This window comes from Mastigoproctus giganteus, chromosome 8 (assembly GCF_048544385.1).
Source record: "Mastigoproctus giganteus isolate SK-2022 chromosome 8, ASM4854438v1, whole genome shotgun sequence".
In the NCBI taxonomy this organism is placed as follows: Eukaryota; Metazoa; Arthropoda; class Arachnida; order Uropygi; family Thelyphonidae; genus Mastigoproctus; species Mastigoproctus giganteus.
Window position 1 is genome coordinate 159,677,697 of NC_143582.1, and position 15,967 is coordinate 159,693,663.

The 15,967-nt window shown below is 36.0% G+C and overlaps 1 protein-coding gene across 2 annotated transcripts in view; it reads left to right on the forward strand.

The window, feature by feature from the left end:
- Positions 1 to 15,967, forward strand: part of jar (Myosin heavy chain 95F jaguar) — a 633,758-nt gene that overhangs the window by 127,350 nt on the left and 490,441 nt on the right. For both annotated transcript variants that reach the window (XM_090379849.1, XM_090379848.1), the window contains exon 8: positions 6,758 to 6,922. In XM_090379849.1, coding sequence (XP_090235975.1) covers positions 6,758 to 6,922 — 165 coding nt within the window. The remainder of the gene's footprint in view (positions 1 to 6,757; positions 6,923 to 15,967) is intronic.

Below are 15,967 nucleotides of genomic sequence, written 5' to 3' on the forward strand. Positions count from 1 at the left end.
TTATTATTATTATTTATTTATGAAATCAGATGCTGCATGGGCTTTGCTTCCTTGGATCACTCTGCCATTTTAATACTGATATTAATACATCCCACTAGAACTGGAAGGAAGGAAGGAAGGATGGATGGATGGCAGAACCTCCACAATCAATTGGCTGCAACCAAATTTTTTCATGAAATATAAAATATTTTGCATTATAAAATACTGTGGAATTGAGTAGGGTGTGAAAAAATAAAAATAAACAAATAAAGCATAGTACTCTAAAATAATATACTACATTTCTTGGTGGCATGCCCAGTTTACTTGATGCAGTGTGACATACAGGCCTGATGTAGCCGAGTGATCAGGAGCATGAGTGCAGTAGCACATGCTCTTTGAGTGGCTTGGGATTCAAGCCTGTGATTGCTAAATACGAATAACATTTGTATTGATTGATTTATTGTAAACTCCACTGATGTTGCGGTCATGCTGGAATATAAATAAAAACATTAATTAGTTATTAATTTGGAAGAAAAGGCTGGGAATGCTGTTCAAAAAATGGCATCTCCTATTAAACGCTTCTCGCTTTTTATTATTCTTTTTGTTTATTTCTAAAAGTTAGCAGGTATGCACAGCAGTAATCTTACACTGCGCTATAGCCTCCTCTCTATTATTTCTTATAGGAGAATTCATCCACATGGTAAACTTTCAAAATTAATATATCTGCCATTACCTATCTCTATCTATTTATATTATTCTTGTGGGGAAAATCATATCATATACATCATATCAATAAAAATAGTAGTTTTCTGATACATAACCTTCAACAAACTCCAAGTGATCACTGAATTGTGACCCCCCCTACCTAATACTGTGTTGGCTCATTCTTCACACAGATAACAGCCACTATTCCCCTAGGAATCAACTCCACTATATGTCTGAAGATGTCCATATGGATCTACAGCCATCCTGCCTGCAAGTTCCAGTGTTGGAATTGGTGACTGTTTCATGTCCAAACCCCTCATTTCCCATTCCAACACAACCCACAAGGTTCAGTTGGATTGAATTCAGGCAAATTTGGAGGCCATTCAAGATGCACGATATTTTCACTGTACGTTCATTGAATCACTTGTGCACATTGTGGGCCTGATGACGCAGCACATAATAATCCTGGAAGATCCCATTAATGTCTTGGAAAAATGCAGTATGGCAGGGTGCATATAGTAGTAGTAGTAGTGGCATGTGATGCAAGAAAGCAAATGTATGAGCTTATGCAGCATCAGCCAAAAAAAAAAAAAAAAAAAAAATCACACCATTCCCTCCAAATGCCTGTCCAGTTCCTCCTTAAATTTATTCAAGCTATCAACTTCCACAACGACAGATGGAAGTTTGTTCCAGCAATTAACCACCCGCTGGCTAAAGGCAAATTTCCGCACATCTATTCTACATCTGTCTTTTCTTAATTTGAATTTATGTCCCCTTAGGTTCGTAATCTGAACAAGTGGAAGGATCCCATCAGAATTCAGCGTGCTCAACCCATTCAAGGCCTTATATACCTCAATCAGATCACCGCGCAGGTGCCTAGTCTCCAGCCACTGCAATTTGCAGAACTTAAGCCTCTCTTGGTAAGAGGATCCCTTCATTCCCCTCACCAATCTTGTTGTCCTTCTCTGTACCCGCTCAAGTAAATCTACATCCTTCCTAAAATGAGGTCTCCAGACCTGTACGCAGTACTCAAGGCGTGGCCTGACCATTGCCTTATACAGAGGGATAATCACCTCCTTTTCCCTGCTAGCAAAATTCCTATATATCATTGACAAAACCCCATGACCTGCTCTGGCAGCCTGTCTGCATTGCTCAGACAACTTCATATCTGACTGCACAATTACTTCCAGGTCTTTTTCATTTTCTACCACCTTAAGTGTAGTACCACACAGTTGGTACGTTTCTCTGGGGTTATTTCTACCCATATGCAGTACTTTGCATTTGTCAAGGTTAAACTTCAGTTGCCACTTCTCAGCCCATCTGCCCAAATTATCTAGATCCTGTTGCAGTAGCAGACTGCCATTACTGTCATTAACAACCCTGCCAACCTTTGTATCATCTGCAAACTTCGACATTAAGCCTGATATACCTTCATCAATATCATTGATAAATATACAAAACAACAGTGGACCTAACACCGAACCCTGTGGGACTCCACTAATAACATTAGTCCAAGAAGAGCAGCACCCATTGATTACCACCCTCTGTCTTCTCGCACTTAACCATCCTTTTATCCATTGTAGCAACTTACCCTTAATACCATTCCACTCCAATTTGTACAATAGTCTTCCATGCGCAACAGTGTCAAAAGCTTTCCTGAAATCCAAATATATGATATCAAAATTGTTTTTTGCATCCAGTTCCTTTGTAACCACATCATAATATCCTATCAAATTTGTCAGACAAGACTTTCCCTTAACAAACCCATGCTGAATTATTGCTGCAGTCTTGTCTAGATGATCCTGCAATGCATCTTTAACCAGCGACTCCATTATTTTACCCGGAACAGAAGTTAAACTAACTGGTCTGTAATTACTCGTGTCACCCTTCGATCCCCCTTTGTGAATTGGGGATACATTTGCACATCTCCAGTCCGTGGGAACCTCCCCTGAGTTCAAGGATGCTCTCATAATTATGGCTAAGGGTTTGCTTAGTTGCCTTGCCGCCTCCTTTAATATAACTGGATAGATCCCATCCACCCCAGGTGCTTTTCTTACGTTTAACTTCAACAATTTCTCTTCCACTTTTCTCTCAGTTATTACAAGATCATTAAGCACCCTGCTACAATTTGATAACCTTCTGCCATTTTCAAGCCTTAATAATTCCTCACGTGTGAATGTAGATGCAAAATATTCATTCAGTTTGTTTGCTATCTGAGCAGGATCATCAACAGTCGAACCATCGATGTCAAGTGGACCAATCAGATTCATCTCCTTCCTTTTAGAGTTTATATAAGTAAAGAAATCCTTGCTGTTTTTCTTAGCATCTTTTGCCAAGGATTTCTCGTAATCTGCCTTCGCCTGCCGAACCTCCTTTGTGACCTGATTACAGATTAACTTATATCTGCCATAGGCTTCTGAGTCGCTTGATAATTTATATGCATTCCATGCATTTTTCTTCTCTGTTACGAGTCTCATTAGTTCATTTGACAACCATTTAGGCCTAAACCTTGAACAATATTTCTTAATAGGTATGAAACTTTTAGTAGCTTCCGCGATTAATTCCTTGAATGCTTCCCACTTAGAATTTACTGTTGGTAACATCGTCAGTTGATCCCACTGTACAGAATTTAAAAACTGTCGGAGACCACTGTACTCGCCTTTACGGAAGCAAAAACCCTTTCCTTTACCCCTGATAGTAGTTAAATCTTTAAGTAAATCCCACGTCAGTACACTGTGATCACTGCCACCTAGTGGTTCTTTTATCTACAAATTCCTAATACATGAATGATCACTGCTGATAACCAGATCAAGAGTATTACTTTCTCTGGTTGCCTCTCGAACATGCTGCTGCAGAAAACAATCATCCAATAAATCCACAAAAGTCTGACTAGTGTGTGAGTGCCCAACCCACAAGTTCCAGTCAATATCTGGGAAGTTAAAATCCCCCATTATAAGACATTCCGATTTACTAGCCCACTCTATTTCTCTGTACAATTGTTCATTGTACTCATTCGAGTCATCAGGCTTATAACACACTCCTAATCTAATTTTTGCTTTCGCGGTGCTTATGTCACACCAAACTGACTCAACAGTGCACTGTTCATCTATATCAACTAGTCATCTATATAGTCTCCTAAGAGCTGCCAGTAGACCTCAGTGTGAAATGTTGGTCCATATATACCAGGGGTCTGTCCTAGTTCTTTCTAGCAAAACATGTCTCATAAAAGCAAAGACTTCTTTGCGTATGTAAACTCTAGAAGGATGAATCAGATTGGTCCACTTGACATTGATGGATTGACTGTTGATGATTATGATCATGTAGCTGACAAGATGAATGAGGTATTTTGCATCTAAATTCATACATGAGGAATTCTGTAGGGAAGTGGAGGCCAGAAGTTTATCAAACTCTACCAAGGAGCTTAATGATTTTGTAATAACTGAGGGGAAAGTGGAAGGAAATTTGTAGAAGTTAAACACAAGAAATTGGATGGGATCTATCCAATTATATCCAGCAAGCAGCAAAGGAAAAAAAGCAAATTCTTAGCCATAATTATGAGAGAACATCCTTGGATTCAGGGGAGGTACCTGCAGACTTGAGAAGTGTGAATGTATCCCCAATTCACAAAGGGGGATCAAAGGGTGACACAAGTAATTACAGATTTGTCGGTTTAATTTCTGTTCCAGAGAAAATAATGAAGTCACTTGTTAAAGAAGTAATGCAGGGTAATCTAGATATGACTACAGTTATAGTTCAGACACAGCATGGGTTTGTTTAGGGGATATCTTGTCTGACCAAATTGATTGGATACTATGATGTGGCCACAAAGGAACTGTATGCAAAAAAATAATTTTGATATCATGTACTTGACTTTCAGTAAAGCTTTTGATACTGTTACACATAGATTGATATTCAGATTGGAGCAGTGTGGCATTAAGGGCTAGTTGCTGATATGGATAAAGGGATGGTTGAGTGGGAGAAGACAGAGAGTGGTAATCAATGGACACTACTCTTCGTGGACTAATGTTATTAGTGGAGTCCCCCAGGGTTCAGTGTTGAGTCAATTGTTGTTTTCTGTATTTATTAATGATATTGATGAAGGTATATCAGGCTTAATGTCTAAGTTTGCAGATGATACAAAAGTTGGCAGGGTTTAATGACAGTGTGCTAGTGCAACAGGATCTAGAAAAGTTAGGCAGATGGGCTGAGAAATGACAACTGAAGTTTAACATTGACAAATGCAAAGTACTGCATATGGGTAGCAGTAACCCCAGAGTACCCTGTGTGGTGCCACACTCAGAGTAGTGGTGAATGAAAGACCTGGGTGTGATTGTGCAGTCAGATATGAAATTCTCTGAGCAGTGCAGACAGGCTGCTAGGATAGCTCATGGGGTTTTTTCAATGATATACAGAAATTTTGCTAGCAGAGATAAGGTGGATTATCTCTTTGAGTAAGGCAATGGTCAGGCCACACCTTTAGTATTGCATATAGTTCTGGAAGCCTCATTTTAGGAAGGATGTTGAGCTGCTGGAACAAGAACATCGAAGGGCAATGAGATTGGTAAAGGAAACAAAGGGGTGCTCTTACCAAGAAAGGCTTCACTTGCAAAGTTTAGAGACTAGGCACCTGCGAGGTGATCTGATTGAGATGTTTAAGACTTTGATTGGATTGAGCAAGCCCAATGCTGACGGGATTCTTCCTCTTGCTCAGATTATACAATTGAGCTGGTATAAATTCAAATTGAGGAATGAGGGTTGCAGAATAGATGTATGGAAATTTTCTTTAGCCAGCGAGTGGTTGATTGCTGAACAAACCTTCATCTGTCATTGTGGAATTGATAACTTAAATAAATTCAAAGTGAACTAGAGAAATCTTTGGAGGGGATGTATAGGTTAAATGTGTGGTGTTTTTTTTTTTTTTTTTGCTGTATAAGCTTGCTTTCTTTCATCATATGCCACTACTAATGCTAATATTAAGCAATCACTACTACCACCTGCTTGGATAGTGGGCACCAGTCCACTATTCAGGCAGCACACAAGTCCACAATGGGTCTGTGGACTTGTGTTGCTTGCACCACACATGCAGGTATCTATCAACGTGTTTAACCAGGTTTTTTTTCTTGTAGACTCATACTAAGGAATGGCATTTTACTTTTCTGAAACTAAAGAATGAAAATCCAACAGGCATAATCTTCAAAAAATTTAACCTTTTCTTGTGGAAAATACTAAACTAGATAAAATTACTTCACCATAAGCAAAGAACATATGAAACTGTGAACCAAGTATACAGTTTTTATTGTGCTCCCTACACAGTGTGATCGATACTAAGCAAAATCCCAGCCATAATACAAATATCTCATTGTTTATTCGTTGTGCTGCTATCAAACAGTTGTTTATTTCATATGTCTTTCCTTTAACAGCTCTCATTTATTGAACACAATTAAATGTACTCATATTTGTGTTAAGTTACAAAAATTGTATCGTTTTGATGCAAGTTTGCATTCCACCAGCAAACATGTTAAAGATGGTTGGTTGGTTGTTGGGTTTTATTGGTGCATTAGCAACTAAGGCACCAAAACCAGCATGTTAAAGAGATGTGCACAATGTCTCATCCCAATCAGTACTGAAGAAGGCCTTTGAGCTATCTTAAATGCCATATCAAACTTCATCCACTGTTATGAGTAGTGATCAGGCTATATACAGGAAGTTTGTACACCATTAAGGTTTAACTTTCTAATTCTTACTATAACACAATGTTAATTGACTGGCAGCACTTGGAGTCTCCAACTCTGAATTCTAATCATAACAATGGACTCAGCTTGTTTTTAATCTTTGCATTACACTTTTCTTTTATCATAAAATGGTGAATGAATATTTTTATATTTATAGTTACACAGTATTCTTAAAGCATTAATTTTATGATAAACAGTTTTTTTTTTTTTTTTTTTTCTTTTGAAAAGCTTTGACTTTCAGTATACCGACTAAACACTGGAGACTGAACAGAGAAAAAATTAATTTAAGTACATTTTTAAGCATTTATTTTATATTAACTGTAAACTTTAATTTCTTACAGTTTGCCGTTGTTGGTGGTCATATAAGTCATTATTTGTTAGAGAAGTCACGTATATGTGGTCAGAGTATTGGTGAAAGAAATTATCACATATTTTATCAACTCTGTGCTGGTTCACCAGAACAACTGCGGCAGCAATTGAAACTAAGTAGCCCTGATGCCTTTCAGGTATGCATATAATTTTTGTTTATTTTATTAGTTTGAGCAGTTTTAAATGTGAATAAGTAAGGAAAAAGCTTATAATTTGTGTTGAAATCAAAAGCAAAAATCAATAATGAGACATTGGGAGCAATTGGAGGTGTGTTTTGACACTAATTTGTAGTATCATAGTGCCATCCATAATGATTGAATCTTCTTTATAGAGTAAGGAGAGATCAGGCCAAAACTTTTTTCACCTTGTTATTCATATGCCACCAGATGGCTATATAGTGTGACTTGAGTTTTGCTTCTCTAATTTTCATAAATTTATGCTGATTTTTATATTATTAGCTCTACACAAATTAACCCATTAGCACCGAGCGTACTCGTATGGGACCGCCAATTCAGAATGTTATTATTTTTAAACTGTCACAATTCCATGAAATATTTCAATATACAGTGAAACTTCCCTTTAACGGACAGCCATGGGGAACGAAAATTTGTCCATGAGAGAGGTGTCCGCTAACAAGAAGTCTGAGGGAGAAAAAAAAAGAAAGAAAGAAAAATCGTTAAACGTTTAATGTAAAATTAAATTAAAATATATACAGATTTTGAACAATATTTTTGTAAATAATATACAATTACATACACAAGAGATAAAGAAAAATCGTTAAATGTGTAACGTAAAATTAAATTAAATTATATACAGATTTTGCACAATATTTTTGTAAATATTATACATACAATTGTGCTATGCATATTATGACTTTATCTTAAGAAAAATACATACAGTAATCACTTATTTTCTTCTGCACCTTCTTCTGGCTGATAATTTTGTTTTCAACATTTGTTTGGAGTGAAGAAACCATCGAAAGTCTTTCAGTATCTTCTTCAGCGGCAGAAAACATTTTTAAATGATTGATTTGTATGAGCGCTTCTTCTATTTTCATCGGTGGTTCGTCGTTAATAGGTTCTTCGACAGAATGACCTCCTTCCATTTCTTCATCCTCATGAGGAACATCTTGAAAAATATCGATGATAATGTCGTTGATATCTAGAGCACCGTCTTCTATAGTGAGGTTCGAGTCTATATCTTTGTAGCCAGGGTCACTTGTAGCGGAAGTATCGTACATTATCAATAGATGTTGAAGTTCTTGTTCTTCTTGGTGCTCCACATTTCTGTTCAATTTCACAACTTCAATTTTTGCGTTTGAGAAGCCAGACTTTACAAAACAGTTCACGACAGTTTGTTTTCTAATTGCATTTACTGAAGAGGAAATCCATTGAATCGCATCTAGGATGCTGATTTTCTTTGCAAGGTCACTCGCACATGTTACATCGTTCATGTTTGCAATGAGATGTCTTAAAACACGTTTTCTGTAGTGAAGTTTAAAATTTTTTATTATCCCTTGATCCAAGGGCTGACACTCTGCAGATGTGTTTGGTGGCAGAAAAACGATTTGAATGTTGGACAATTCAATGTGCGGGTGAGATGCAGCATTATCCATGAAAAGAATAATTTTTCTGTTTTGACGAATCATGTTTTGGTTAAAGTGACTTATCCATTCGCTCATGATATCTCGTGTCATCCACGCTTTTTTATTAGACTTCCAGTCAACATTCAAAAGATTCAACTTTATGCCCTTGAAACAACGAGGATTTTGTGGTTTTCCTATAACAAGAGGTTGTTCAAAGTCTCCCAGCATATTTGTACACAATAGTACAGTCAAGCGTTCCTTAGAAATTTTTCCGCCCTGGCACTTTTCGTTTTTTAGACTCATTGTTTTTTCAGGAAGAGCTTTAAAAAACAACCCTGTTTTGTCACAGTTGTAAATATCCTTAGCTTCAAAATCACGACATAAGTCTTCCAATTTGACGGTCCACTCTGTTACAACCCCAGTATCAACAGATCCACCTTCACCACTTACGGTTTTCCAAGAAATTTTATGCCGAGTTTTGAACTTGTCTTGTCATCCCACAGAAGCTTTGAACTCATTTACTCCCATAGATTTCACAACCTCCAAAGCCTTTTCCCTAATAATAGGCCCATTAATGGGAATTTTTTTAGCACGTTCGTGACAAAACCACTCATACGTAACATTGTCAATTTGAAGTCCAACAGTTTTCGGGAATGATTTTTGATCGTGATCATTTCCGTGTTGCCAAAATTGTTTGAGCAGTTCATTTTTTTCCTTTAGGATGTCGCTTACCTGTGTCTCCGATTTTGAATTTTGCACCGAGATTGTGAACACTATTTTTTTGCCAATCATACGCATTAATGAGTTTGACTTTATCTTTTAAAGTTAAATGTTTACGAGAAGACATGTGCACTTCACACGACACTGAACAAAACTGAAAACTGAAACTGAAAAGACGAAAGGCCGACCAAATCCCCCCCCCCCTGCACACACCGAATTCATCAGAAGTTTTACACGTGCCTTAAAATTCTTGAAAAAGGGTTTAGAACCGCGACGTAAACCTTGATAAAATTCAGAGAATCGGAAATAGAAAATAAACACACGATTGAGGCAATACGTGGAAGAAAAGTTCCTAGAAAAAGGGCCGTGAGCTCTCCCGCAGTCAGTTATGAGGAGATCAAATTAAGTGCTAATCTAAACGAAACAGTGCAGATTGCCTGTCCGCATCCGTTACAGAGAATGTCCACTAGACAGAAGCTGCAAGCACGTTAAAACCAATAGAGGTGAGTTGGGGAATTTGAAAATGTCCGTTGTAGAGAGATGTCGGTTAAAGAGAGGTGTCCATTAGGAGAAGTTTCACTGTATTTTGTTTATCTATTCAGGAAATGATTCATATACCGTTGTCAGCACCAGATGTCTTCAGTACCAATCTTGTAACTGTTGCAAGAGGCAGATTTATTTTTCTGGTGACTTATGGAAGTTATCATCAAAGTTTTTTTAACACAGTCTTTTTTAATTGTCTTTATTTTACAATCAAATTTAGAGACATAATATATGATGTAAGTACGAATAAAATTTCATTTATTACATTTTTATTTTTTTTTGTTTATCTCTTACCATTTTCAAACAGGGACACTAGGCATTACTGTATATAAGTTTTATTTTTGTTTATAGTGAATTCATAAACCGGGTGATAATGGAACTGAAGATTTTTTATGTCAAGAAGAAATACACCAGACTTCAGGAAGCTATCAAAGACATTGCAAATCAAGAATCTATTGATAATGAGGTTTTTGAAATTTTCATATTACCTCCAAATTTGAATGAGTTGACAGATTGTGAAGAGCTTAATGAAGATGTTTTACAGGACTTTAATTAATTTCCAAAAGAATTCCTCGTTCTATGGAAATTTCATTTGAAAATACCAATGAAGAAGATGTTTCACACCTGGAAGAAGATGATATTTCAGAAGATAAAAGTGGTAGTGGTTCACCGGTATATGGTAGTGGTTCAACGATGACTGAAGAGACATCGGGAATATGCACCTTTCAGAACAAACGAACATTACTTTATAAGTGAGTTAGCTGCTGTGAAAAATGACTTAAAAGATTTGTCCCCACCAAAAATATTTGAAAAACTTTTTATTTATGAAATTGTAAACTATATATGTGAACAAATGATAATATACTCGACAAAAAAGAATCATGAATTTACTATCTCCAACAAAGAAATGCCAAGTTTTATTGCCTTTGATTGGTGTCACAACTTTCCTCAAGAAAGAATGTATTGGTTGCTGGACAAGGACTTGGGTGTCTTGTTCATTTATAATGCCATGTCAAAAGATCAATATCTGGAAATAAAGAGATTTGTACATCTGGCCAATAATGATAACTGGAAATTGTCAAGATCGAATGTACTAAGTTAGGCCAATAATGAATATGCTCATAAAACAATTTTTCCAGTGGGGGTTTTTTCACAAGGATCTATCAATAGACGAGTCAATGGGGAAATATTTTGGACATAATCCAACCAAACAGTTTATCAAGGGGGAAACCAGTGAGGTTCAGTTACAAAATTTGGATGTTAAGTAGTTCTTCTGGGCTTTTGACGTCTTTTGTAGAAAACAAACGTCTTTTACGCTTTTAACATCTATTGCAGAAAACAACTAAAGTAACCAAAAAAGTGAAAATTATACCTGTACGTGCAAGAGGGATTATTGATTTATTGGAAATGTGCCTGATCTATCAAACTACATAGTTTTCTTTGACAATTATTTTACAACATAATTATTTTACAACATTGATGATATTTTTGAAAAAGAAGAAAATAAGAGCTACAGGAACTGTGAGGGATAATCGAGTTCAACACTGTCCTATTATGGCGTCTAAAGAAATAAAAAAAAATGGAAAAAGGTACTTATGACTATAGGTTTGATGTCATCAACAGCATATTATGTATAAAATGGAAAGATAATAATGTATATTCTGTTCTTACCAATTATGATTTTGTTGAATCATTACAATACATAAAACGTTGGTCAAAAACTGCAAAAGCTAAGGTCAATGTAGAACAGCCTGCATTATTTGCATCATACAATAGTGGAATGGGTGGCGTAGATACCCATGACCAACATATATCTTTGTACAGGATAGCGATAAGAGGCAAGAAATGGTGGTGGGTCCTGTTTACACACACATTAGATATGACCATCACTAATGCATGAAAGTTGCACCAAATGACAGCAGATATAAAAATTAATCAATTAGATTTTCGTTGTAACATGGTACGAAGTTATTTGAAAGATTCTGTATCAACAAGAAGCAATAAGAAGTGAAAAGCTGGAAGTTCCATGAAAATTAGTGAAGGCCATCACTTTCCAGAAAAACTTGATAGACAATTAAAATGTTGTGTTTTTCATATGAAAGCCAGGTGGTTACATAAGAATTGTCATAAAACAACGTGCATTGAAAAAGGCTGCTTTGAAAAATACCACACATCGTCATTCGAGGCACCTGTTTTTCTAAAAAAATAAATATATTTTCTTTGAAATTTTGGTATTGTTTGTTTCGTTGACTTATAATCTCATCGTAATATTGAGCAAAATGAGTTTTAATAGGTAGTTTTTTTATAGGCATTAATGGGTTAAAGGAATTGAATTTTTACTCACCCATGAATCAATCTGCTGGTTTTCTCTGCATGCCATTAAGTAACTGCATGCCAATAATAGAACCTTAAAGGTAATTTAAGATGTCTTTATATTGTGCACTGCTGCACAGTGAAACAACTCTAGAACTGGACAGAAACTGAAATAAAAAAATGCAAAAATTGGAATTTGGGGGGAAAAAAATCAAAGTTAATAATGATTGTTAGCTCAATATGATAGCATGGCTTAATTTATTATGGTACTCACCTTTTTATATAATCTGCAATTGATGTTTGAATAAGGTGGGTAATAATTTTTAATTTAAGTTGGAGTAAGTAAGTTTCGGATTTTAAAAACAGAATTTTAAAATATGCACAAGGAAGTAGAAGTGCACATCTTCGTCCTTGGTTGTTAATATTAAAGTTGAAATAATAGGAGTTATATGGTTAACACTGAAGGCCAATAGCCATTGGCCTTCGGTGTTATTATTTTGTTTTTCACATCTTCAGTTGGCAATGATGGGATGAGACTGAACGTGTATTTAAGAAAGCTAAGTTCTCGTGATGCTCCTGGATACATGTGGAAATTTCAGGTGCATGAGATTTCAAGCTGGTACAATGTTGTAGGGTAGTTTGGTGTTTAATACTTGAAGATTAGAATGGTGGCGGAATCATTCTATGACTATGGCTTCATATTGGAAAATTTTAAAACTGGATTTTAATTTGCTAATAGGAATGGCTGAGTCTACTAAGGGGGTGTGGTTGTGAGAGTGGACATGTGATGCTAGTTCTGTATTGGTTTGGCCTGTCCTAAAGCTGTTGTAATGATAGTAGGCGTATGTATTTGATGTTTTAATAGAACCGTATTTTGAGGTTGTGCTACCAATGTAACATGCATTGCAATGTATTTTATTACGTTGTAAATCTGATTATAAAGAACGGCTTTTTTTTATGTTAAGGGAGTGATTCGAATCAAAATGTAAAAATTTCCCAGTGTGGGTGTTTTTTCTGAAAATTCTTGTTCCTAGTTTTGTGTTATTCCTATATATGGTAAGATTTAAAAAATTAATTTGTCCGTTTTCTTCTAGTTCTAGGGTGTATTTTAATCTATTATGTACTGAATTAAATTTAATGAAAAGGTCATCCATTGTGGATTTTTGTCCTATTAAAAGGATGTCATCGACGTATTGTATAAATAATTTTATATCTGGGGGGTATGGTTGTAGTACATAGTTTTCTATTGAAGCTAGGTAAATTTCAGAAGGGGAGGGGGCTGAAATCCCTGCTTCAGAAATGTCATTCAGCAACAGACACAAATAGTAAGAAAAGAAGTCGGCATATTTCATCGGAAGAGAGCTTGATAAAAATTTGGAATTTTCTGTAAATACTTTTTTATGAAACTATGCACATTTTACTTATTTTTAAATAATATATACTAAATTTTTGCTTAATAAACTGTGTGTTAATATACTTAATTTATTGTTCTTATTCCAAAACCATTACTACTGAAGTAACAATATCAGGAAATAATTTTTTAGTTTACTTTTCATAACCTTTTAATTTTCAGTTTTTCCTGATAGCAAAGAACGAGTACCAGCACCTATTTATTTACAAAAAAAAAAAAAGCACTGCTTACCTGTGTGAGGAGGGAAGCATATAATTTGTGTTTTGTTATCTACTTGGTTGGTTTTTGTGTTTTTTTTTTTTTTTTTGCCAGTGCATCAAAAGCCTGTGGTTTTCTTGCACTATATGGCAAATACTCTTACTCTTTTATAGAGTTTACTGTAATTTGATTAGATGTCCTATCGAAGTTCAGTGTGTTGAAGTAATGCTATTGCTATACAGATGTGTACTTTGTGGATGTTTTTTGCTTGTCTTGCATTATTGCTTATTCATATTGTGACAACATTATTTATTTTGTATATAACTTTACAGGTTTAAGCTGTTTAATTACTTTTTTGTGTTATTGTAATTGCCTCTAATAAAAAACAAACTATGGCGCCAAAGAAAAACTGCTTATTCTTAAATGAAGAAATAAATTACAAATTTCAGATAATTTAAAATTAATTACAAAAATACCCAGTTAAAAGGTTAACCACTGAAATATTTTATTACACATTAAGAAAATGTTTCTAAATGCACAACAATCTGTACAATATTTAAAAGAGTCGTTGATAACAGTCATTGTTCTTATAATATAAGATGCAATTACTTCATCTGTTAATTATTAACGTCGACCATGATGTTAATTTCAACATCGTGGTCGACGCCATTATGAGGCAAGCATTCAGAAATAGACAGGGCATACAATATGACAAGGATCACTATGTGACTGACCTGATGCTTGCTGATGATAGTGCTATCCTTGCCAGTAACGACGCTGAAGCCACGGACATCCTCTACGACATTGCCCGCATTGCCCGGCCATACGGTTTGAAGATCAATGCTGGTAAGACAAAGGCCCTGACAACAGATGGGTGGCAAGCCACCATCTATCTCGAAGGCGTCCAGATCGAGCAAGCGCAGGACTTTAAATACCTTGGGTCGCTGGTCCAGGAGAAGAAAGTTGCATCCACCATGGAAATCCACAGCAGAATTGGACAGGCAGCCACTGCGTTCGCCTCGCTCAAATGGTGTCTGTGGAAGAGGACCAACATTTCCACAAAGACTAAAATCCGACTCTTCCGGACTTTGATCCTGCCCATTCTTCTTTACGGATCGGAAACATGGATTTGTCTCAAGTTAGATTTGAACAAACTTGAGGTATTCCAAATGCGATGCCTGCGGCAGATCTTGGGCATCTCTCTTCGCGACCGCATCACTAATGATACCATCCGTGCCAGATGCCAACAGCAACCAACCATTGCCGACCAAATCCAGAAGCGAAGGCTTAGATGGTTTGGCCACATATGTAGAATGGGCACGAACAGAATACCATCCAGACACCTTTGGAGACAATGACCCACCCAGTGGAGCATCCAACGGACCGCGCCTAGGAAAACGTGGGCCAAGCAAGTGGAAAATGACTTGAAGAGCCGACGTCTCGACCTTAACCAGGCCAGGACTGACGCCATTGATCGTAAGGTATGGAAGAACATCACAGAGCAAGTCCAAAACCCTGCGGCACCTACAGCAGCATACTGGTTGCGTGGCCAACCGCCTCCCCCAGCTGCCAGCTAAGGACCAAAGAAGAAGAATTATTAAGAGTGACAATCCACAACTTCAGTGGATTGTCAACTTGAGACTTGAGATTCAGTGGATATTTTAAAAGTCATACAAATTATATAAAACTGTACAGAGATGCATGACTTAAATAGAAAATAATATTGAGAAACAGCTAACAAAACTGTTGCAAACAAAACAATTTTTCCTTGCAGTTAATGCATCCATAATTAAGTTCATAATTGCAGTTAATGAGTCCATAATTTTACATATATATAAATATTAAACATTAAGGAAATGTTTCTAAATGCAAAACAATCTGTACAATGTTTAAAAGAGTCATTAATAACAGTCATTGTTTCTTATTGCATAAGATGCAATTACTCCATCTGTTAATTATTAAGAGTGACAATCCACAACTTCAGTGAAACATCAATAATGCCATCTTTGCAGAAGTTATCACTATAGTCATTCATCAAGATTCAGTGGATATTTTAAGTCATACAAATTAGATAAAACTGTACAGAGATGCATGGCTGAAATAGAAAATATCGAGAAACAGCTAACAAAACTGTTGCAAACAAAACAGTTTTCCTTTCAGTTAATGAGTCCATAATTAAGGGCAATACTGCATTGCTTATGACATAGCTAAAATATTTCCATAATGATATTGTGAAAAAGATATGTTGTTTTCAGAAAAAATTGATTTCCCTGTATATGGTATTTTTATATGCCTTTAAGTCATATTTATAAAAATACCATATTCCATTGATAAACATTATTGCCTGAACAGTTAATGGCATGCCAGCTATGATAGATTACTATCAAGAATTTTTTTTGGATTTTTAAAAAA